This window comes from Sorex araneus, chromosome 1 (assembly GCF_027595985.1).
Source record: "Sorex araneus isolate mSorAra2 chromosome 1, mSorAra2.pri, whole genome shotgun sequence".
In the NCBI taxonomy this organism is placed as follows: Eukaryota; Metazoa; Chordata; class Mammalia; order Eulipotyphla; family Soricidae; genus Sorex; species Sorex araneus.
In genome coordinates, this window is record NC_073302.1 from 19,575,659 (window position 1) to 19,600,760 (window position 25,102).

General features: G+C 40.6%; 1 protein-coding gene across 1 annotated transcript in view; it reads left to right on the plus strand.

The window, feature by feature from the left end:
- Positions 1–25,102, plus strand: part of TNC (tenascin C) — a 100,591-nt gene that overhangs the window by 35,576 nt on the left and 39,913 nt on the right. The window contains 10 exon segments of the mRNA XM_055123396.1: positions 1,063–1,326; positions 2,573–2,688; positions 3,389–3,545; positions 8,864–9,133; positions 10,168–10,353; positions 10,599–10,688; positions 11,987–12,250; positions 20,027–20,299; positions 21,027–21,299; positions 22,501–22,773. Coding sequence (XP_054979371.1) covers positions 1,063–1,326; positions 2,573–2,688; positions 3,389–3,545; positions 8,864–9,133; positions 10,168–10,353; positions 10,599–10,688; positions 11,987–12,250; positions 20,027–20,299; positions 21,027–21,299; positions 22,501–22,773 — 2,166 coding nt within the window.

Sequence of the window (25,102 nt, forward strand, 5' to 3'; positions counted from 1 at the left end):
TATGGAGTTCTCTGCTTCAAGGAAAGTATCAATAGATTAAAAATAAGCCACATTGACAAGACCAAAGCAGGGGGACTTGTCCGAGAGATACCAGGTAGGTAGACAGGGATGTAAGCTTCAAATTAGATGAGCTAAGCAAAGCTAGACAGTCCCTGGGCCTCAGTGATGTGGAGAAAATAAAAGAGATGAGCCAGAGAGTCCAAAACAACCACCCAATGTTAATAATATCTGCCTTAAAATACAGAACAAGACACCCACTCAAAGACAGAGTTTTCTCTGTAAATGTCTTAGATCTTTATCAAGATCCAGAGAGAGCAGAAGTGGAGGACCAGGTCAAAAAGAACCCTGGAGGCTACATGCATTTCTAAAACTAGCTAGGATGCCCATGATGAAAACCTTTTAAAAGATGGACCCAGGGCTGGAATGAATAGCACAGCGGGTAGGGCATTTGTGTTGCACGCAGCCGATCTGGGTTCAATTCCCAGCATCCCATTATGGTCCCCTGAGCACTGCCAGGAGTAATTCCTGAGTGCAGAGCCAGGAGTAACCCCTGTGCATTGCCAGGTGTGACCCAAAAAGCAAAAATAAATAAATAAATAAATAAATAAATAAATAAATAAATAAATAAAAATAAAATGAAAAAAAAAGATGGACCCGAGGGTAGATAGCTCAGGAGTGAGGAGGGTATATACAGGGCTTAATTTCATTCCCCAGAAGTTCATGCCCCTTGCCCACTTCCACTGGGATTGAGCGAAGCTGTTCCACCAGCCCTACTATTGAATCTTCTGGTCCAGTTGGCTGAGTGTCGTCAGGTGTGCTACCCCTCTCAGGCCAGTTGAACACTGCTTAGGGGTCCCTACCACCCATCAAACAACAATTATAGATGGGTTCCACAACAGGCAACCCTTAATTTTAGAAAATGATCTTGATTTTACAAAATGGAAGCTAGATTTTAAGCTTCCTGATAGAAGATGGGATGGGCGGGTCAAAGGAAAAAGCCTGAAGAGAGTGGAGAGTAACACAGGGGACGTTACTGACTCAGACTGTCTTTATTGCTTCCAGTCTCTCCTCCCAAAGACCTTATTGTGACCGAAGTGACAGAAGAGACCGTGAATCTGACCTGGGACAATGAGATGCGAGTCACAGAGTATCTCATCATCTACACGCCTACTCATGCCGATGGCCTGGAAATGGAGTTCCGCGTACCTGGAGACCAGACATCCACGACCATCCGGGAGCTGGAACCCGGGGTGGAGTACTTCATCCGAGTGTTTGCCATCCTGGAGAACAAGAAGAGCATTCCTGTCAGTGCCCGGGTGGCCACTTGTAAGTGAGCATGGCTAGTGGCCCTTTCCTTGTCCAGCACCTATCGCAAGCCCTTGAGTTACTCACTACCTGACCTGTACTTATATAGATCTGCAGGCATCTTATAGAGTTACACCAGTTAAGTTCTACAATCCAGAGAAACCCATTGATTACTGTTTTATTGCTGTTGTCAGAAGCACATTATTTCTTGCAAAATGTGTTCCCTGCACTCTTCTACCCTGCATATCCTTAGAGAATCATTACAGATAACACTGATCTTCTGTACTCCAAGCTATTAGAAATAATTGCATATCTCCACTTGTTTATCTCGTAACAACCCTATGAAATAGGAACTATTGTTACCCCATTTTACATAGGAGGAAACTATGACTGGAAAAAAACCTTGTCACACAGCTAATGAGTGGTAAATAGGGGAACTGGATACTAGCATTCTCGCTGTAAATTTATATATTTTTCTACTGCTTATTCTTCTTGAAGTTCACTGTCTATAGTTGGAACAACAACAAAATAAAATGAGGGTGGACACTTGACATTCATGGACTTCAACACCAGGACCTAGAATGTTGCTCAGTGTTGAGAATATACTTGAATGTGAGCCTCTCCTTTCAATTCCCACACCACACAGACACAGACACAGACACACACACACACACACACACACACACACACACACACATGCACAAATGCATGCACACACAGAGTCCAGCATCTGTATAATTCCTTCCACACCTGAAAACCAAGTTGTGGTTAGAAACGGGCTTGCTTGTTTTACTTAGAAATGACAACATCGGCTACTATTTACTAAACTTAGGCTTGATGCCTGAAATTGTGGCCAACAGTCTTCACGTGATGTGTCATGGAGTCTTTAAAACTTTCCAAAGGGCAGGCATGTACTGATGACCTTTTTTCAAATGATGAAACAGGCTCAAAAGTATTTTGTGCAACTGATCCAAGCACAAAGAAGTTGTAATGGTAAAACTCAGATGCTAGACAAGACTAGTACGTAAGGTATATAAGTTTAGTAACAGGAAATTGCTGGTGTTTAATGTTGGTTAGTTCTGCTGTTCATTTTATACTGCTTTGCAGCAGATAGCACCTCAGGAGAACCCACAAAAAGAAGAACCCCCTTACTCAGAGGATCTGAGAATCTGCCTGTAACAAGCATTCACCTTAATGTCTAATGCAATCAAGGCTATGGTGGCTCCACTGTTCTCATCTTACCCTCATTTGTGTGTTCTCCCAACAGACTTGCCTGCACCTGAAGGCCTAAGATTCAAGTCAATCAAAGAGACATCTGTGGATGTGGAATGGGACCCTCTTGATATTGCCTTTGAAACATGGGAAATCAGTTTCCGCAATATGGTAAGGTGCACAAAAGAACAGACATACTGAATAGCCAGGATCTAAAAGATAGTCAAAGAAGACTGCAAAGCTTTATGTCAACTCTATAGTTTTAGCTTTTGATGGATACGAGCCCTGTTTAACACCCTGTGTGTTCACCTGTATGCTGTATATAACAATAAGTCAATAAGCACAGTTCTAAAGAGTGAGAGCTAATAAAGGTCAATTGTATCATCTCTAGGTTCTGATTTCCCATCATACTCTTTCTATTCAGGAAAGATGAAAGGATCTATGTTCCCAAAACACTTCAAGGCATATCCAAGATTGAATATTTATTCTCTCTAGGCTGCAAACCATATGGGAGGCAGGGAAGTAGATTCCTAAGCAAGTGCAAGTTCTGCTACTAAAAAGCTTTTGAGCTGTAGAATAATCTCCCAACTGCTGCAAAGCTATTTTCTTGTGTATGAAAAACAGATTGAGCTTGTAGCTCCAGGATTATTTTGTTTCTCCCAGTTGGTCTTTGTACTGGAGTATCAAACATGTGAGGCTAACAAGGAGAATCAAACTTTCTCATCTCTACATCCTTTACTCCTGCATATTAAGCTGATTCTTAATAGATAGATGAAAAATTAAATATTAATGAATTAATAGCAAATAAATAATAACATAAGAAGAAATTCACCCTCCCCTTACGGGATTACCAAGGTGACCTGTCTTTCAGAATAAGGAAGATGAGGGAGAGATCACAAAAAGTCTGAGAAGACCAGAGACTACTTACAGACAAACCGGCCTGGCGCCTGGACAAGAGTATGAGATAACTCTGCACATCGTGAAAAATAACACCCGAGGCCCAGGAGTGAAGAGGGTGACAACCACACGTGAGTATCCCCTTTAATACCACTCACACATTGGCAAAACTGATGGAAGCTTCTAATATATATAGTTGTCCACAAGGCCTCTGACATAGTATCATAGTACCAATTAGCTTTTATACTATACAAAAAAAGCAAGCTCTACCTTAAAACAGTAATTTTTTACATTGGTGATTTGAAATAGAACCCTAGTGGGCATTTTTTTCTGTTCTTAACTTGGTTCACAAACGCATCTGTGTGGGCTAGGACCTGATTGGCCTGGAATGGCCTCATTCAGGTGCCTCTTTGTTTCACAGGCCTCTCAGCTTCCAGTATGCAAACCTAGATTTGATCACATGGAAACTGAGTAGACCCCATATTGGCACTATGTCACTTATGTCAAAATGATTCTCAATTTAGCCCAGATTAAAGAGGTGGAGGAAAAGCTCCATTTCTTGATGAGAGGAGCTCTAAAGTCTCATTGCAATGACCTAGTGTGTCATATACTTTACTATTGGTACTTAGTCCCATAAATGAGGTAGAACCTATATTAATGCTGTCCTTTTCCAAGAGTGGAAATGAATTTCATGTGTATAGGGTCTTGATTCTGTGTCTTCAAAAGGAACCTAAATTGCAGGTCACTCAGGACTGATGATCTCAAAACTTCTTACATGTAAAATAGGTTTGGTACTGTTAGGTAATTTGGTGTGGTAGGGTGAAATAATCCAAATTTGGAATTGTTCTACCAAGAACTAAAGGGGTTTTATCAGTCTGTCTGTGTTTGGTTTGGAAGACAACCCAGCAGTGTCAAGATTTACTCCTTCACTTAGGGATCACTCTTAGCAGGGCTCGGAGTATCATGTGGAGTGTTAGGGGTGGAACATAGGTCAGCTGCATGCAAGGCAAGCACTCTACCCACTGTACTATTACTCTGGCCCCATGGAGCAAAATTTTGATAAATAAGAAAGTAATGTTTTCCATTACCATTTAGTAAAAATGTTTATCTATTTTCAAGATAGCATTTGTGCCAACTGTTGGTGGAACTGACTCTTCTTGGCAGGAGATTGTGAGAAAAGTTAAGTCTGTTGACTAATTACAAGAAAGATCTTTCATTTAAATATTTGCACATTTCACCTTGCTCAGAGCCAACATGTAGGATTTTCTCCTTTATAAGAAAGTGTTTTCCATCATCCTGAAAATATCTTTTTGTGGTAGGTAGAAGACAGGTATCAACAAGAAAGAAAATATCATTTGATGACCAAAAAGGGATAGAGAAAAAAATCAAGCAAATGCATATTTGCTACAGAAAAGGCATATTGCAAATACAAAAGACCTTCCTTTCCCTACCTTTTCATTATAACCTGAATTTGGGAGTTAGTTGCTTTATATTTTTTTTACCAAACATCCCAACATTGAAGTTTCATAGTCACATAAATGCCAATATCAAGGAACCTATATTTTTACTGTTAATTTTGCTGAGGCATTTGAACTTTGTCCAGATTGAAATGACATAAGCATGTTGATGCCAAAATATATTTTGCTACTTCCCTCTGATCTCAAAATCAAAGCTGTATTACAACTATTTAGGAATGCATAAGTTTGTGGGAGGAGTCTTCACTAAAGCAGGATGATCATAAACTTTGGACCTAAGTAGTCCTGAATTTGAGTAACTCTCCTCAAGTAGGCCCACCTTCTGTCCAGAAAACAGGCTTATGAAATCTTCTTGAAGGTTGCAGTGAAAGTTAAGATAAAAATATCAAAGCACTGTGTTTGTTACATAGTAATAATAGTAATAGTACAATGTCTTTTCTATTTAAGCATCCAAAATTATGGGGAAAACAGCATCCTTGATGGATTCCTCACTTCTTTAATCATAGGGCTGCTAATGAACATATATGGATGCAGGACTGAGTACTTATTTGTATCTAGATGCATGCACAACAAGCTATTTTAATGTTGTATGATGATTCTCATTCTGCATTGAAACAGGAAAGAGAATAATTGTGGAGACAATATTAAAATAGCTTCTATTTAAAAAGATGAATTAAACAGTAGAGAGCTGTTAAAAAGTAGAGTTATAAGTTTTTACTTCAAAATTTACTCAAAATGTTTAATTATATGAGAAATTGAAAGTGAATGAACCCAAAAATTACTCTCTAAGAAATTGATGTCATTATACTAAAGGCTGTTAATAATGTTTTGATGTCTAAGCCTACTGTAGAAAGCTCTACTCCCTAAAATTATCTGTATGTTACAGATAGCTAATGTTATTTCAATTTCTCTCAAAGTTGGTATGTCTGTTGCAGATCTGCTTTCACCATTTGATTTTTCATGTGTATGAAAAGTATTCCTTATTTTGATAATTCAGCCTTCTTCACCATAAGGTAGTTTTTAAAGCACTGTTCACTATTATATTTTAAGAAATCCTAAGTCCACCTTTTTATCATATTCAGTATAAGATCATTAGGTTTTGCCCTGAACACTTGGATAGATTTTCATAAGAACATATTTCATTTTATTTTCTGTTCAATTTAAAACCATTGGCTTTAGAAAGAATGTATTTCTTATATACCATGTTATATTCATAGTTTGCTCAAATATTATAGCAAATTAAAAATATAACTCTTTTTAAATAATGGACAGTGGAATGGAGTAATAGTACAGTGGATAAGGCATTTGTCATTCATGTTGTTAACTCAGGTTCATTCCCACATACAGTCCTCTGAGCACGGCCAAGAGTGATCTCTGAGCACTTGCACAGCTAAAAGTAAGCCCTGAGTGCAGCCACGTGTGACCCATAAACAAAATCAAAAAAAAAAAGTAAAGTGGAAAACAGATTGTGTGGCAGGTCAACTTGACCTTTTAATAGTCTTATTAATTAAATATAATTTATAGATAGCCATTGCCTTCTACTTAGCTTAATAACTACCTTAAGAATATAGCCATGAATAGGGGGTTATTTTATTTCTGTTTTTGACTTTATTGATAGAAATATAATGCTAAAGTATTTTTACTTTAAATATTGATAAGAGGGGTTGGAGGAATAGTATAGGGTGGAAAAGTTGCTTGCCTTGTGTGCAGCCACCCCCGGTTCAATCACTGACTCTGCAAAGAAAAATTAACAGGACAGATATAGGTACATTGATATTGGTATTTATGTGACTATGAAACTTCAGATGTTGGGATGTTTTTCTGGTACTAAAAAAAAATAAAGCAGCCAGCTCCTAAATTTAGAACAAAATAAAAAGGATAGGTGAAAGAAAGTTCTTTTGTATTTGCAAAAATATCACTGCCAGAAGTGATCCTAAGTGTGGAACCAGGAGTAAGCCCTGAGTACCACCAGTTGTGACCCTCCAAAAAAATCATAAATTAATTGATTAATTTATTAATATTGACAAAACCAATAGAGATAAGACTATCAGTAAACAGGATTCATAAAGTACTCTCTGCAGGTTTCTCACAGTTGGCTCTAAATGACTTTTCCTTCTCATTCTCTTTATAAAACCAAGTTCCTTTCATTTGATACTGTTTATCAACCAATATTGAAAAACATAAATGACTCTTTAAAAAAATGAAGAAAATAACTTTCACATATCTCAGTTCAGCCTAACATATCTCACTTTTTTGACTTTGATTTAATATCTGATATATTTTTTGTGTTAAAATTATTTTAGTAACTTAAAAAAAGTATAAAGATATGAATGACAAAGCCTGATTCTATACCAAGGATGAAAGCCAAGGACAGGTTCTTCCGTCTGATTTGAATGATGCAGTTCAAATAAACCATAGGAAAAAAATCTGTTACATAACAGCAAGAGAAGGCTAAAAATAGGGTGCTGTTACTTTTAGTTACAATAAGGACACTTAACTAACACAAGAGCCACGTTTTTCAGTTTTTACATGTACAACATTTGAATGGCATGATGTACTACAGCAGAGTGCTAAAACTACATCCGTTTATGTCATTGACCTCTTATCCTGGGGAGGGAGCATATGGTTGCCTGATTGCAGCATATCAAAGAAGCCTTCTCATCTGTAAGTGACATACAAAGGAAATTTCAAAGGATAAATAGGAAGCTTTTTAAGGGGTTGATCTCCAGAAGTAGAGACAAGGGAATTACCAACAGAGATGCCTGGGGGCAGAGAAAGAGGGAGAGAGGAGAGAGGAGAGAGAGAGAGAGAGAAGGAGGAAGAGAGAGAAAAAGAGAGAGATGAAGAGAGAGGAGGAGATAGAGAAGAGGAGAGAGAGAGAAAAGAAAAAGAATGAGAGAGAAGAGGAGAAATAAGGAGAGAAAGAAAGGAGGAATAGAGAGAAAGAGAGATGAATAGAGGAGGAGATAGAGAAGAGGAGAGAGAAGGAGAGAGGAGAGAGGAGAGAGAGAAGAGAGAAGAGGAGAGAGAAGGAGAGAGACATAGAGAGAGGAAGAGGAGAGAGGAGAGAGAAAGGGAGATATAGATGAAGAGAGAGGAGGAGACAAGAGGAGAGAGGAGGGAGAGAGGAGATAGAGAAAAGGAGATAGAAAAGAGAGAGGGAGAGGAGAGAGACATGAAGAGAGCAAGAGGAGAGAGAGGAGACAGAGAAGGAGAGAGGGATGAAGAGAAAGGATGAGAGAGACAAGAGGAGAGAGAAGGGAGAGAGATAGAAGAAGAGAGAATAGGAGATAGAAAGAAGGAGAGAGGGAGCAGAGAGAGAGCTGTCCTCTCAGGGTACCCTTGAACTTCCCTTACGAGCAGAAACAGCAGGGTTGAATGAGCAAGAGGTGAGTCCCAGGGCAGAAGAAAGGCCAAGATGAAGACAGAAAAATATGCAAGACTTGATATAGCAATGATCTTCTTGTCTAGATTCCTTTCAACAAAATCCACTTTCCTTATTCTGCCAAGACAGCCATCCATTGCCTCACTTTTTGGCTCAATAATTTGATGGAAAAATTATCAACTATGCAGGGAGTTTTGCCTAATGAAAAAAAAACTCGAGAAGTTAAGTCAATGTTTTTCAAGTAAAGGAGCCCCCAGTCTGTTTCTTCAACTTATGAGAGCAGTAATAAAAATAATGACAGCTTAATGATCACGTATCATGTAACCACCACGTTCCAGGCTCTGTGCTCCAGGTTTTGAAAACATGATTTCCTTTAATATCTGAGAAACACACATCCAAGAAAATCTACCAGGTTGGCAATGCCAATTATAGTTCATCAAACAGGAATGAAGGCTAAGGAAGGTAGCCACTGTCTGCCTAAAATGTCTACTCTTGGGGGGGGGGGGGGTTGGGGGCATATCTTCCTCTCTGCTCAGCCCCTGAGATGGGTTCCAGCCTCTGAAACCACTCTGACCTCTGCCCACCACAGGCTTGGATGCCCCCAGTCAGATTGAGGTGAAAGATGTCACAGACAACACTGCTCTGATCACGTGGGTCAAGCCCCTGGCAGAAATCGATGGCATTGAGCTTGTCTACGGGATCAAAGATGTGCCTGGTGACCGCACCACCATCGATCTCACGCATGAAGAGAACCAGTTCTCCATTGGGAAGCTGAAGCCAGACACAGAGTATGAGGTGTCTCTCATCTCTCGCAGAGCCGACATGTCCAGCACCCCAGCCAATGAGACCTTCACAACAGGTAAAGGGTATCCCCCGTTAGCGAGCCCAGAAGGAAGGGCTGTGAGACAGTCATTCTGTTCCACGTGGGGGGGGGACTGTAAAGCCCCTTCCACAGCAGAGACCCTTTCTATTTCTTTAAAGAGTACCAAGAATTATGAATTAAATATATATGTGCGTTAGATAATGTTACAGAGCAGAAATAAAAATTTTGTAGACATGCAAAAGGCCAGTCTGACATTCTCAAATCAAAGTTCTAATTAAAATAAAATTGAATGTTTTAGTAACAGGATATAGAAATTATGTAAACTAAAGAGGCCTACAAGCCACTTAGCCTCTGGCCTTTTTCTAAAATAACTTGAGTATTCAATATCCACTCAATAAATAGTCCCGAGAGCTCAATGAACATTGTGTGAATTATTAGAAATACAGTCTACACAACAGAACAGTTATTGTACTCATAGAAAGCATATTGTACTTATAATATATGCTTCAAGGTAAATCATAAGTAAATTTTATACTTATAGTGCACTTATTATGTAAGCATATATACTTATATATTCATATAAACTCAGTTTATTTTTTCTGAGTTTCTCTATAATTCTTTATTTGGGGGTAACAGTTTTCTCAAGCAGTGCTCTGAAGACCTACTCCCAGTAATAAAAGTGAGCAACAGGGCGGGGATCACCAGGGCTAATCCCAGCAGTGCAGGAGGTGGGGTATATAGTGATGGAGTTTGAATTTGGATACCAGAGCATGTGTGCCTCTAACCACCGAGCTATCTCCCAGCTCCTAAATAGTTCTTTTAGATCACGTTATGGAAAATAAAGAATAACTAAAACCATCAACCCCACCCATGGGTGGAGGAATGTGGAAAGTGTCACAAGGATAAATTTCTTGGTTAGAATCAGCCAACACGGCAGCAGAGAATGGAGGGGATTTTGTTCTTTGTCTATAATGTCCAGCGGATTTTTGCATCTCAATTTGAATATCCAAGACTGAACTCTCGGGCTACTTGGTGTTCTCCATGCCAATGCTCCGTCCCCTCCCCAACAGGCCTGGATGCCCCCAGAAACCTGCGGCGCGTCTCTCAGACAGACAATAGCATCACCTTGGAATGGAGGAATGTCAAAGCAAATGCCGACAGTTACAGAATCAAGTTCGCACCTATCGCTGGGGGTGACCACGCCGAGCTTGAAGTCCCCAAGAGCCAAGAAGCCACAACCAGAACCACACTCACTGGTAAGCACCATGTGTCAGACCCAGCTGATCCCAGCACGGGGCGTGTTCCCACCAGAGAACCTCCAGACAGAGAACCAGTGATGTTCTCAACTATTCCTGTCACTTGGGCTTCCGTGAGTCAACCTGCAGAACATTCTGGATACAAAGAACTCAGAGCCTCTGGGGAACCAGCTCATGGCTATTATATGACCCCTGGGAAGCCTTATGGTTTGGGGCATAATCTCTACCTGCACATTCTCTTTTAGGTCTGAGGCCAGGAACTGAATATGGGATTGGTGTATCAGCTGTGAAGGGGGACAAGGAGAGTGATCCTACCACCATAAACGCGGCCACAGGTGAGGCACTCCTGGACCCCCACCTCATCTGGGTTGGCCCCCATAGGTACCACCCAGGAGGCAGAAACCTACTTTAAAAGCAACAGAAGATGCTGCTCAGGGTAAAAAAAGGGAATTCTAGGCTCCTCTAGCCCATATGTCTGACTTTAAAAGAACATAAGCTTGCTGTCTCTAAAAGATAGAAAAACAGGGGCTGGAGTGATAGCATAGCGGGTAGGGCATTTGCCTTGCACGCGGCCAACCCGGGTTCAAATCCCAGCATACCATATGGTCCCCTGAGCACCGCCAGGAGTAATTCCTGAGTGCAGAGCCAGGAGTAACCCCTGTGCATTGCCGGGTGTGACACAAAAAGAAAAAAAAAGTAAAAGATAGAAAAACAGAAAGTAAAACAGGAAATGTGTATTTCAGGGAAAGCTGAAAGTAAACTGAAATTAGACTGCCCCATTCCCCCGTTCCTGCATCCTTGGCAATCACTGATCTGTTCATCTCACAATGTTGCTATTTCAAGAACACTACATGAAAGAAATCATCCAGCATGCGACTTTCAGCATCACTTTTTCATTGAGTGTAATTCTCTTGAAATATTTCAAAATGGTTTCTTTTTTTAATAGGTATTTCTATTTCTCGTGCTTATTATTTTGTTTTCATTTTCCTTGCTGTGTTATAAGTTTACAATTTTATAATTCATATAAAATTGAACATAAATTTACACAATTTATAATTGTACAGTGATAGAATTTCATGAGTATAGCAGTATACTCACCACCAAAATGTCCATTTCCCTCCACCATTGCCTCAGGTCCCCTCCTCATTTACCCCTTATCCCAAAAGTCCTTTTCCCATTCCTTGCCATTGCCCCCCTCATCTCACTTGTTAGCTCCTCTTAAAGACTCTCCATTGAGTAACATTTCATTAGGTGGCTAGTCCTGCATAGTCCTGAGCCTTATTATTTTATTTTATTTTACTTGCTTTTTGAGTCACACCCAGCGATGTTCAGGAGTTACTCCTGGCTCTGCACTCAGGAATTACTCCTGGCGGTGCTCAGGGGACCATATGGGATGCTGGGAATTGAACCTGGGTTGGCTGCATGCAAAGCAAATGCCCTACCTACTGTGCTACTGCTCCAGCCCCTAAACCTTATTATTTTTTATTGTTCAAAAACTCCAACATACTCATACCACTGCCTTTTCCAAGCGTTCAAAACTGAGACTTCTACCTGAAGCCACACAGTCCCTCTAGGGCATTGTAACCAAGACTTGCAGCCAACAGCACCACACTCAACTCTGTTTTCCTCCCAGACCTGGATGCACCCAAGGACCTTCGGGTTTCTGAAACTTCGGATACCAGCCTGAACCTGCTCTGGAAAGCACCACTGGCCAAGTTTGACCATTACCGCCTCAACTATAGCCTTCCAGCAGGCCAGTCCATGGAGGTGCAGCTCCCCCGAGACATTACCTCCTACGTCCTGAAAGATCTGGAGCCCGGGAAGGAATATAGCATCCTCCTCAAGGCAGAGAAAGGCAGACACAAGAGCAAGCCAGCACGTGTGAAGGCCTCCACAGGTGAGCTCAGCCCCTGATCCTTCCAGATCCTCTGTTGATTGGAGGGGTTAGAGGGTTAATTAATCAAGTTATTTTCGCAGGAAAATACCAATCAGAAGACGGGCTCTTTCTTTACTTAGGCGGTCTCTACAGGTCACTTGAAAACAGTAACTAACTTATTTTTTTTCCTCTTATGGAACCAATGGAACCATCAAAGTTCCCTTGATACACCATTGATCTATTTAAAAATATTTCTTCTTAGGATAACTTCAAACTTAAAAGTTTTGTTTTGTCTGTCTTTTTTTCCAGCTATTATTTTTTGTACTTTTCACACTCAAATGTTTCTTGATTTTCTGCCTCTGAACTCAGCCTGACAATGTCCTTTTTGTTTTATTTTGCTGCAAGATAACTGCAACATTGATTACAATTCATTGATTATTTTCCATTAATTGTTTTTATTCCAGATCTTCTTGTCCCCTACAGTTCCCTGAAAAGTGGTATATGCCCCTCTTAGAGGCCTTCCATGAGGCCTTTTACATTTTTTTCTTCTCTATTATTTATTAATAGCTGAGCTTCTGAACTCATGAAACCTCCACCCTGGTCTCTAGGGTCACTTCCATCCCAATTATCCTGCCCTCTGTACCTTCTGCCGTGTTTTATTTCAGGAGCTGAATGGAAAACAACTAGAAAAAAATATGTTCTTCTTGTGTGAAAAAAAATAAGCACATTTGATTTGTGCCTAGCAAATATTTATTCCTAAAACTGTTAATTCTACCAAATTTTATAAGTAACTCTTTCCCAGGTTTAATTGCATCTGTAAGTGTTAATTTAGCACCCACTGCATACATGAGCGCATGCTGATATTTGAACAACTTTTGAGTCCCATTCTTAACATCATGTTTGAACTTGTGGTTACCTGCTTATAGTTCTTGGAAAAAATGAGATACCAAAAATGTCTCACAGAACTCAGTCTTGGAAAAGAAATGACTGGAGGATTCTGGAACAGCCAGAAATTGTCACAGCAGAGATCATTCCTCAGTGAACCAGGAAAAGAGTAGAAAGGACGTATTTAGAAATGCCTTAAAGGTTCATAGTCAATGAATACGTGCACCTACATATAACAGAACTCAATTTCAAATAGCAAGCTATTGAAGTAGGCTTGAAGATGATTTCTTCTCTCCTACAATAAAGTTGAATTTAAGTAATTAAGGGATGGTGTTGTCATTTCAGATTGTTTGGAATCTAAATTGGCTTAGTTTCCTTTTCTCTTTCCGTGACCACTATTTTTTAGTATTTGACTTCCATTCTCAAAGATCACCTCAATGTCATAATATGACTGATGTGGAACAGCCCTTACCCTATGTTCTAGACAGCACAGAGGAGGAACAACAATAACCAAAAAGAAGAACTTCTCCATGACTTTCTCAGGAAAATTCAATGATTTTTCTCATTTCATTGGTCATGCCTAGCTAACAGTGAGTCTAGGAAAGGTTATCTTCATTTGAGCCTATTGCTGCCCACCTAAAGTTTGGTTGTTTGTAAGAAAGAACAGTGGTGGGGTGGTGGGGGCATAGTTGCTAGACAAAGATCAGTCTTCTCGGTAAAGTTTCAAGTCAACTCAAAAGGTCAATTCTCTTGACTTTGTGCCACAACTGCTTCTAACTCCACTATAAGATGCCCAAGGATATTTTGGAAGAGTGGCTGAAGCATGGACTAGGGAGGGAAGAATCAAACTAGGAAGAGATAAATATATGGTCAATATTTAAATATTCAGTCTTTAGAACATTATTTGAAGCCAGAGAAATAGTCCAGTGGGTAGGGCATTTGTCTTGCACATGGCAGATCCAGGTTTTATCCTCAGCATCTCATATGGTCACCCTAAGCCCCACCAGGAGTCATCTTTGAGCACAGAGCAAGAAATAAGCCCTGAGCATTATGAGGGACCACCCTGGTCCCCCCCAAAAAATATATATGTTAATATAAAATTAGAAGTGATAAAAAATATAAAAAACTAATTCTCCCGTCTTTCCTTTTCCATTTTTTCTGCTTTTATTCTTCCTCCTCTTCTTCCTTTTTATCCTGTCTCCTCTCCATCTTTCTCCTCCCTCCCTCTTTTTCTTTCTCCTTATCTCCATTTTCCTATAAGTCTGACAAATTCTGTGTCAAAGAAATATTCCCTCCTCTACTTCAGGCATTTCACCTTTTGATTACAAACCCCCCAAACCCCAACCTCCAGTTGTGAAGCCCTAGAACTCAGTCACTCAAAAAGATGAAGGCTTCTGAGTGAAAGAAGGACTGCAATTACTATTTCTTTGGCTCAAAGTTTTGGTATCCGAAGGATCACAAATTTCTTTGACCCATCCAGGCTTCCCTTACACTGTTCTAGAGAAATCATATTGTATATTCAAAGACAGTTTTCATTACAGGAAAATTGTACCATGTTCCCTGCACCAGTTCTTTCTCTTTTGTATTTCTCTTTGACTCATTCTTTCTTTAGAAATATTTTATATTATTGAAGATGATATGGGGGTTTCTTTCTTCTCTAGAATTCTATCTTCCCAAGACTCCAACATGTGCTCAGTTCCTAAGAGCCTATAGTTGAGCTCCTTTCTAAGTGTGACTCAGATCTATGCTTGCAAGGAATTCCCTGTTTACAGACACCAATGCAGCACTCGACTTGCTAAATTTGGGGACATAGCAGGATGAACACAACAACATCTGGGAAAGGGGGAGAATACAAGTAGAAGGAATTTGGGGTTTTTGCACGGAGATTTAGGAGACAATGAAGACTATTAGGGGGCACAGAGAGAAGGAGCAGCTCGGTTGACTGGTGTCATAATGGTAGCACTGTAGCACTGTTGTCCCATTATTCATCGATTTGCTCGAGCGGGCACCAGTAACGTCTCCATTGTGAGACTTGTTGTTACTGTTTTTGGCATATCGAATACGCCACAGGGGGCTTACCAGGCTCTGCCATGCGGGTAGGATACTCTCAGTAGCTTGCTGGGTTCTCTGAGAGGGAGAAATCGAACCCGGGTTGGGCTCGAAATCGAACGCCCTACCTGCTGTGCTATCACTCCATCACATCATAATGGTATGAGAATAAAAGAGACTGTGGAAAAGGGGGAAGTCACTGGGTGAAAAAATATGGGTAATGGGTCTTGAAAACATAAAAAGGGACCTAGATTCAAAGCTCAGGAGAAAAAATACTCCCATTTCACATCACTGATTCTTCACAGTAGCAATCTACAAAAAGACCCTCATTATCTGGGTTTTACAGAGAAGGCAGGGAATAAGCAGTTCCAAAACATTTTTTCCCAGGGAATTTCAGGGCTCAAGCCATGGAATTGGGCCAACATACAAGTCTTTCGCTTAATGCAGCACCAAATTAAAAGTATGCATGACCTAGCAGCAAGGCCCTGAAGAATATGGCCTTTCTTCTCCAGTTCTCATTCTACTGACCAGGATCCTCTTGCTCCTCTTATCATGGTCTCCTTGGCCCTTTCACTATAAAATATCCAGAGTGCTTCTACATTAGGGTCTTTGCACATGCTATTTCTATTGCCTAGCAACTCCTTGCTTCCCAGTATTTTTTCTCTATCATCTCCCTGATCTCACTTTGCTCTTGTCATCTGAAACAAAGGGCTTCCATGACCACCAACCGCACGTGGAAAATGGTTATTCCATCCCAACGGTCCCTGTCATGCTGCTCCTGAGCCCCTCGTGGCACTTACTAGGTCTGACATGTTCCGTAGTTGGTTTATTTGTCTATGGCCTACCTTGTCCTACTAACCAGAAAGGAGAGGTTTCTGTCTCCTCCACCAGGGCTACAGCCCTAGTGTTGTAAGAGTACACAGGGACCACAGTTACTCCAGAGATAGTATTTCCATGGACTCCTCTGGTACGTTCCCTGTATTTCTGCATTAGCAGCTCAAATTCTCCCCATTGACATTTCTAGGAAAGGAAGAATGTCATTCCTGAAAGTGTTCAATTAAACTTAACATAGATAGGAAAGGAAAGCAAGAAAGAAGTTGGGTAGGGTAGGAGAGAGGGACATAGGGTATTAAGATGAAAGAAGGAAGAAATGACAGAAGAGAGGGAGAAAAGAAAGATTTAGGGGAGAAAGGGAGGAAGGAGAAAAGGAGAGTACTAATCCTATTACCACTGAATAAAAATTAGGGGTGAGTCAAATGTCTCATCCACCCCCTCTCTGCATTTGCATTCTGATAAACTAAGTGAAGTACTGCGTAAGCTAGATGCTATGCATTTGTTGTAAGCAGTAAGGGGCATTAGAGCAAGGCAATCATAAAAGAAACACAGACCAGCAAAACAGTTTTCCATCCAGCATGATTCCACAGTGACATCCAGACATTCCCATGGCTTTGAGAAGCAGAAAGGTAGAATTTGGGTTTTAGCCACAGCTGGGAACAATAGAGAACATTCAGCTCTGATTTGCCATTTTGATTATTTCATGGAACAAATCAAAATGTATTCAAATATTTATCCATCCAACAAATATTTAGCTCTTACTGACTTTGGGCCAGACAGTGCTGAGATATAGAATACAGAAGAGAAAGACACATTCCCTCCTTTCAAGGAAATTATGCTGCCACAAGAAAGAGAGCCCCAAATCAAAAGTGTGAGAATCAAAGAATCAAAAAAAACTTGAAGGAAGTGACAGAAAGTTATGGGAGTCCAGGGTAGGTACCCATCCAAGATTTGAGCAAAGGAAATTAAGAATATAAGAAAAGTCTTTTTGGAAAAGATGGTTCTTGATCAATCTTTAAAAAAATGACTTAGGAGGTAGAGAAGAAAATAACAACATTTTTAATAGAGAAATGGCATATGAAAAATCAGAAGAGATGTACCAGCTTAGCTGGCTGGACACAGATTGCCTACTTTATGTTGGAGCTGGTGAGAGCAGGTGCAAGGTTGCAAATATTAATACCATCAACAGAGTGGTGGCTCTCTTACAAAAGGGTCTTGGACTTCATTTTTCACTCTAAAATTCATTGAAAAGTTTTAATACAGATTAAATAAAGTTTCTAGCTGCAATTTTACTATCATTGGAAAGGGATTATTATTATATTATAAGTATTGTTATTATATAATTATATATTTATAATTTATAATATTATAAATATTATAATATTTATTGTTATAATTATAATATATTATTATTTATTATTATTCTAATATATTATAATTTATAATGTAATTTATAATAATTTAATAATTATTAACATTATAATTATTATTATCATTCCAAAGTGATTTTTATCTACTCTTTGATTCTTTGCAGTCATAAGGTTTGACTCTAGCTGTCTCTGACTGTGTAAGAATTGCTCTCATCAATGTACACTATAAAGGAATTCCTTCTCCAGCAGCCCTTAGTCCATCCCATTTATATGGGGGGTGAAATCTAAAGCTTTCAAGTTGGCACTGTCAGAAATTCCTCCAGAACAGCTGGGGAACTTATCATGAAAGCTCAAATAAAAGGGGGGATTTCAAAATTCAGATTTCCCAGGCTCCCTGACATTATCCAAAGGGTAGATGCCAGCAAACAGCTGTTTAACAAGAGACAACGGTCTTTTCATCAAGAAATGCTGAGACTTTCCATGTGGAGCACTACCAGGGAAACCCTGGGCTTCCGGGGTAGCAAGCTCACCAGTATGGAAACCTTCTTACCCTCCCCCACCTCAACTGTTGGCTGCTGTATTTCTATTCGATTGTTCCCTGACTTCTTGTCATTCTTATCCCTTACTCTTTCATGGGTCCTTTCATTCAGCACACATCTCCCATCCCCAGCGATCCTCCAACCATCATTGACTTAGTGATCCCTTCTCTATCCCAGCTGTATGGCAGGCACTTTTCTTCTCCCTCTCTCTCTTCCTTTCTCTCCCTATCCCTCTCTCTCCCTCTCCCTCTCTTTCTCCCTCTCTCTCTGTCTTTTCCTCACTCCCTGTATTTCTCTACCTCTCTGTCTCTCCCTCCCTCTCCCTTTCTTTCTCCCTCTTTCTCCCTCTACCTCTCTCTTGAACCCCCCTTCTCTAAATTTTAACCCTGTTTGAAAGGACACCCTTCGTGCACTGCCAGAACTGCTCATAAAGGTGGTATTGTTGAGTGCAGTTGTTCTTAAATCCCAAAGTCAAGGAAAATATTGTGTCAGAGTTAATATTCATGGCCTCCTACAGGCAAGTGGATGAGGATATAGGACGTTGTATTCCCCAAACTAAATACATGTCTTGCATTTTGGAGAGCTGTCTTTCTCAGAGGTGCATGTTATTGCAGCTAAGAACAGCTATGGGGCATTAGGTATGAGTTCCAAGATATGAATTTGGGTTATATGAGAAACCCACAGAGTATAGTTCAAGATCAGGTGTTGTAAACACTTTCTTACAGGGCCAAATAGTAAATATTTCAGATTTTTCAGGCCATATGGTTTCTGTCACCACTACTTCACCATGTTGTTATAAGATGGAAGCAGTCATCAGCAAAGCATAAATGAACTCAGATGGCTGTGTGCCAATAAAACTAAATCCACTACACCAGAATTTGAATATCATATATATTCACACGTCAGGAAGTCTTTTTCTTCTCTGAGTTTTATTCCCATCATTCAAAACTAGATATATTGTTGTTAGCTGGCTCATTACAAAATAGTCAATAGGCAGGCCAGATTTGGCCAATAAGTGACTTCGTCTCTGAACCTCTATTCCAAATCAAATAAGGGTTTTAAAGACTGTAAACTTTGCCAATATGAATCAATTACAAAGAATGTTCCCCAGGACTTGGAAAAGTCTGAATTAAGTAGATTCTTGAAAGGATACCTTCAATTCCATTGAAATAAAAATTGCTCAAGTTAGAAGCCTGCCTTCATGCACACATAGGGCTCATTACCAGCAACAGCCAATGAAAGGCATAAATAAATAAAGAAACAGTTTGTTCTTTTATAGGAGTTGAAGGCAGTGCTTATTCTGTTGTTCACAGGATTCATTCTAGAGAAAATGCTTTCTTCCCAGGTCTTACAAAGTCCTCTTAAGCCTAGTTCTGGGCAGATTATCACCTTGTAGGCATATCCAGACAAGTGTGTTTTTATTGTATCTTGTGTGTTCCTGAGATGAATGTCGAGGGCACATTCTATTTTAATTGAGCTTAATAAGGTCTGTTTCTCTCAGGGCCAGTGAAGGACAGTTTTGTAAAAACCCATGGCCTCCCTCAAGGCAGTCTAACTGTGTTCGTTTATCTTTGATCTTTACTGAAGTTTTTTTTGTGTAAACTTATTTGAGCCCAGGAAACTCACAAAACATCCCAAGATAAAGAAACTACAAAACAGACCTTCCGCTGGAGACTGAAGCAGCACGAAAAGGAAAGAAATCTATGAGAAGCCAATTTTCTCTAAATCCAGTTGGCCAAATTTATAGACAGCACAAACAAAACCTACCAAGAATAGCCTAGGCTGTTCTATATGACCTAAGTTCATGATAAGGTGATTTCCAAAATGGAAATGGAAGCCCAAAGCATTATGAACATAGGCATGAAGAATCTCCCAGATCCATAGGATACTGAGCCAAAGAAAAATACCATTATCCAAAGACAGACTCCAATTTACTTCTAGGTAAAATTAGTCCGACATTGATTTTTCTGTTGGTGTTTTAATGGTGATAGCCACGCTCAGGGATTTGGTGAGTGAAATCCTCCTGTGAACTGGGGCAGAAGGTTGACCATTTCTGGGTGCTCAGAAAGAAAGCATTTTTGAGGAATAGTTTAACCAATCCTATCTCTGTCATTATTCAGACCACATCCCTGCATTGGAAAACCTCACCGTGACCAAGGTTGGCTGGGATGGCCTCAAACTCCACTGGACCACAGCTGACCAAGCCTATGAGCACTTTGTCATTCAAGTGCAGGAAACCAGTGGGGTGGAGGCAGCTCAGAACATCACAGTCCCTGGGAACCTCCAGACTGTGGACATCCCTGGCCTGAAGGCTGCCACCCCTTATAGGGTGACTCTCTATGGGGTGACTCAGGGCTCTAGGACACCAGTACTCTCTGCTGAGGCCTCCACAGGTACCTCTTAACCTTCCTATCTCCAGATTCTGTTTTTCTTGACAGAAAATTGCTCAAGAGTGATCAGACAATACTAATTTATTCGTGAACTTCATCTGCCCCATGTAGTAACACCCTGGGGTTCAGTAGTAGACAGTCACCAGGCTGCACAACTCCAGAGGGCAGCTTCTCTCTGAACAGACTTTTTGGAGCTGTGCAGAGTCCATCCTGGGCACTATACACAAAATCCCCAAGGGAAGGGCCCTTTACTCTCATTAAAGTTTTCCTCCGGTAAGGGAAGTTAAGATCCTGTATATAAAAGGGAGGGGAAATAATAAGTGACCCCCTCGTATTTTCTGGAGGTTAGAGGAACTTCATAATAAAGTAACAAAGGGGCTGGAAAGATAGTACAGCTGGTAGGGCATTTGCCTTGCACATGGCCAACCCAGGTTCGATCCCCAGCAACCTATATGGTTCCTGAGCAACACCAGGAGGAATTCCTGAGTGAAAAGCCAGTAGTAGTCCCTGGGCATCACCGGGTGTGATCCAAATAAATAAATACATAGATAAATTTTTTTAAAGCAACAATTATTTTTTCTAACCCACATTTACTCTATTCCTAAATTTAAGAAGATGCATGATTCATGTTTATTACACTTTGTAGGTACTATAGAGACTATCCTTGTGTAACAGATGTCCTGGACCTGGTGTGACGTGATCATTAAACTGGTTCTTTGTCCTCCTCCAGGGGAAACTCCCCGTTTGGGAGAAGTCACCGTGTCTGAGGTGGGCTGGGATGCCCTCACTCTCAACTGGACAGCTCCTGAAGGGACATATGAACACTTTCTCATTGAGGTGCAGGAGAGAGACACAGTAGAGGCAGCTCAGAACCTCACAGTCCCAGGAGGACTGAGGTCCATGGACTTGCCTGGGCTCAAAGCAGCAACACACTATAGAGTCTCCATCCGTGGGGTTGCTCAGGACTTCAGCACAACCCCAGTTTCGGTTGAAGTCTTGACAGGTATTCTAGACTTGGTTTTCTTCCTTCCAATATGTCTTCTCAGGGGGATTTTCCCTGCTAGAAACTGGGTTCATTCCTTATATGTGGGATAAATACCAGTGAATCATCATCCCTGCTTCTATCCAAATGTGATATCCCAAATTTGAACATGCTTTAGTAATAGCATGGTATGAATTTTTTTGAAAAATTCCACTTCCTCTTCCTTTGCAATAGAGAAATGGAAGCTTTCTTCCAAAGTACAGTTATTTATTTATTTAAATTATTTCAGTAGTATATATAAAAGGTTGGAAAGCACAATCTGCACACAGAAAGGAAGATAAAAAAGGAAGGAAGAAGGAAGGAAGGAAGGAAGGAAGGAAGGAAGGAAGGAAGGAAGGAAGGAAGGAAGGAAGGAAGGAAGGAAGGAAGGAAGGAAGGAGGAAGGAAGGAAGAAAAAAGAAAGAGAAGGAAAGAAGGAAGAGAAAGAAAGAAAGAAAGAAAGAAAGAAAGAAAGAAAGAAAGAAAGAAAGAAAGAAAGAAAGAAAGAAAGAAAGAAAGAAAGAAAGAAAGAAAGAAAGAAAGAAAGAAAGAAAGAAAGAAGAGAAAGAAAGAAAGAAAGAAAGAAAGAAAGAAAGAAAGAAAGAAAGAAAGAAAGAAAGAAAGAAAGAAAGAAAGAGAAAGAGAAGAGAGAAAGAGAGAGAAAGAGAAGAAAGAAAGAAAGAAAGAAAGAAAGAAAGAAAGAAAGAAAGAAAGAAAGAAAGAAAGAAAGAAAGAGGAGGGAGGGAGGGAGGGAGGAAGAGAAAGAGAGGAAGAAGAAAGAAAGAAAGAAAGAAAGAAAGAAAGAAAGAAAGAAAGAAAGGAAGGAAGGAAGGAAGGAAGGAAGGAAGGAAGGAAGGAAGGAAGGAAGGAAGGAAGGAAGAGAGAGAAATAAAAAAGGAAAGACCTGGGTTCGTTCCAAGAAATTTTGCCAAATTCCAATTTGCATGTCAAGAATAAGAATTGTGAACACTTCTAGAATCATCTTTAATTCCCCATGGCTGAATAGAAATCCCTGATAATGCCAACCATAAGAGTATACTCAATCCTATTCTAAATCATCATCTGTCATCACTACCACCCAAACATCTTATCCCCCCACCCCTTAGTCAAAATGCTACCTCATCTGAATCCCAGGGTGCAGTTAACCTTTATCATAATTTGGCAACTCTATCTTCTTATCCAGAGGAGGTTCCAGACCTAGGAAACTTTACAGTAACTGAGGCTAGCTGGAATACGCTCACGCTGGACTGGACCTCCCCAGAGGGGATCTATGAACAGTTTGTCATTGAGGTCCAGGAAACAGAGCGAGATGAAGATGTCCACAGGCTCCTAGTGCCTGGCAGCCTGCATTCAGTGGAGATCCCAGGACTTCGGGCTGGCACCCCTTACACAATCACCCTGCGTGGCGAGGTCGGGGGTCGCAGATCTCGACCCCTTGCTGTGGAAGCTATCACAGGTATATCAACTTCTTCCAGATGAGGGATGTGACTGAGCTGGTCTTTGGTCAAAATAGCAACCACAGGGGAGAGATAGTGTCCTTTGTCAACGTTGGTGACAAGCCACATGCCTACAAGTGCTGAGAAGGTCTGGGTTGCAAATCCACCTTCCTGCTGAGTAGCACTGGGTAGATTAACTTACATTTATGAGCCTTCTTTTCTCATCTGATCCCACAGATGCTAACCCCTATAGCCCGGCAGGAAGCATACACGAGAGCATGCAGGAAAGTGCTGGACCTTGTGTCCACCCTGTAGAAAGACTGAACAGCAGACAGCAAAGTTTTCCACTGAGCAATAGAACATTATTAAAATATGACATAAATAATAGGTTCAATAATTAAGTCAAGAATAAGGTCAGAACTTTCTGAAGAGACCTTATAGTTAGCCACATGGGTCCTGGCTGCCTGCCCCCCAACTCCTAGGCACCTATCTATGGAATAAACTTGGGAGCAACTGGACTTTGCCCAGTCTTTCTCCTTCCCAACTCCTCCAGGCTGAGACATGTCTGAGAAAGAGCATTCAGAATTCATGTCAATGTTCTCACTCAGTGTGGGGAGAAAAATAAAAAACAATTGAAATTGTCCCCTGAACATCTATCGCTCCATCTGTAATAGGAAATTCTGTGCTGTTCATGGGGTTTCTAGAAATATATTTTAAAGGAGCTATGAAGAAATAAGCCAACATTTAAATAGTAAGATTTTTATACTGGGTCCCAAACCCAGACTACCGTTTCTAAATGCCGTATTTAGTACCTTTAATATCATCTAACTGACCTAATTCAAATCAACTGAAGGGTATTTTGCTTTATGAATTTTTGTTTGGTTGGGTTTTTGTTTGTTTTTGCTTCCTTCTAACAAATAATCTTGTTCCTTGTTTGAAACAACATGCATGTTGTTGTCATCCACTTAAACTAAATGGGTTATCATTGTCCTGCATTTCCAGAAATAGCTCTGATTAAACATATGCAAAAGGCACCTTTGAGGCACATGTGGTCCAAGCATAAGGAAGCTAAGGACCCAAATTTCCAGTTTACAGACTTATATTTATGACTTCAGAGCACCTTTTGCAAATAAAATCTTACCAAGGACCCAGGAGGCAGTGGGCAGCTAATCTTGGTGAGGTGGAAATGAGAAGGGGCCACCTGTCCCCAGTTCTTTCCCAAAAACATCTGGTTGATGTGGGACTCAGTTTGAAAACATTCCTTCCAATATCAGCTCATGCTCAAACTCCCAGTGCTCTGAATCCCAGCAGGCCTGAAGAAAAGTACCTTATCTACTTATTTGGGGCTCAAGTGCCTGCAGCTGTTTTTTTTTTCTCTTTTAATCCATGACCCCTGCAGTCTGGAAAAAAGGAACAGAAAGATGGCATTTAACCCAGAACAGCCATCCACTCACACTGGGTTTGACTAGCTCTGAGTGCAAACCTCCTGAACCAGCAAAAATAGCCACATTGAATTTACTTCCTACATTGCAGAAAAATTGAGAATGGGACCTGCTCTGTACCCTTTTCCTAAGCAAAACATAATCACTTGTAATGAACAGGAGGCCCCTTCTTTCGCTCCAAGGTCCTTCATGCCATAGCTATTCTCATTCAGACACAAAGTACCAGTAGAAAGAGCTGGAAGGAAAAGAACCAAGCCAGAGAATAGTACAGAAAAGCCCAGGAAAGCATCTGTTTGTCAGAACCTGGATCAGTATGTTTCCAAGAGAAACTCGCTTTTCATTAGGAAAGTAAGGGCCATGGAGCAAGTGATTCTTAAAAGTCCTCCTGGGCCCCATCTAAAAAATCTATTTTGTTAACATCTCAGACCTTCACTCTGTGTCAGAAAGGACTGTGCAGGGAGGTTTATAAATGTTATCATTGCACTAACACATGATCCAAAGAAATGGGATGGCCAAGTCCACCTAAAGATGAGAAGAGGAAGACTCATTGATAAGCAAGGTGATATGCTGAAGATGTCACCAAATGCAGGTGTTAGCATTCTAACCAAGGCTCATCTACTCCAGATCATGTCGTTTGAACCCTTAGTCCTCCCCTTGACATGACTCACTCCCTTACTTCCTCCACATGCCACTAGACACTGGTGCTGCATGAGCATCCTTTTGATCATCCTCATGATCATCCCATCCCGGGGCTTTGAAGTAACCCTGAGGGTGTCTCTATTTCAAGGCTAATTGGGGAGATGTCCTCCTTTCTGACCATTTTCATCTTCAAAGAGAGCTGGGAACAGCTGTGGCCACACTGGAAATGCCCACAGGTCAAGGATGATCACTGAGCTCCAATATCTCC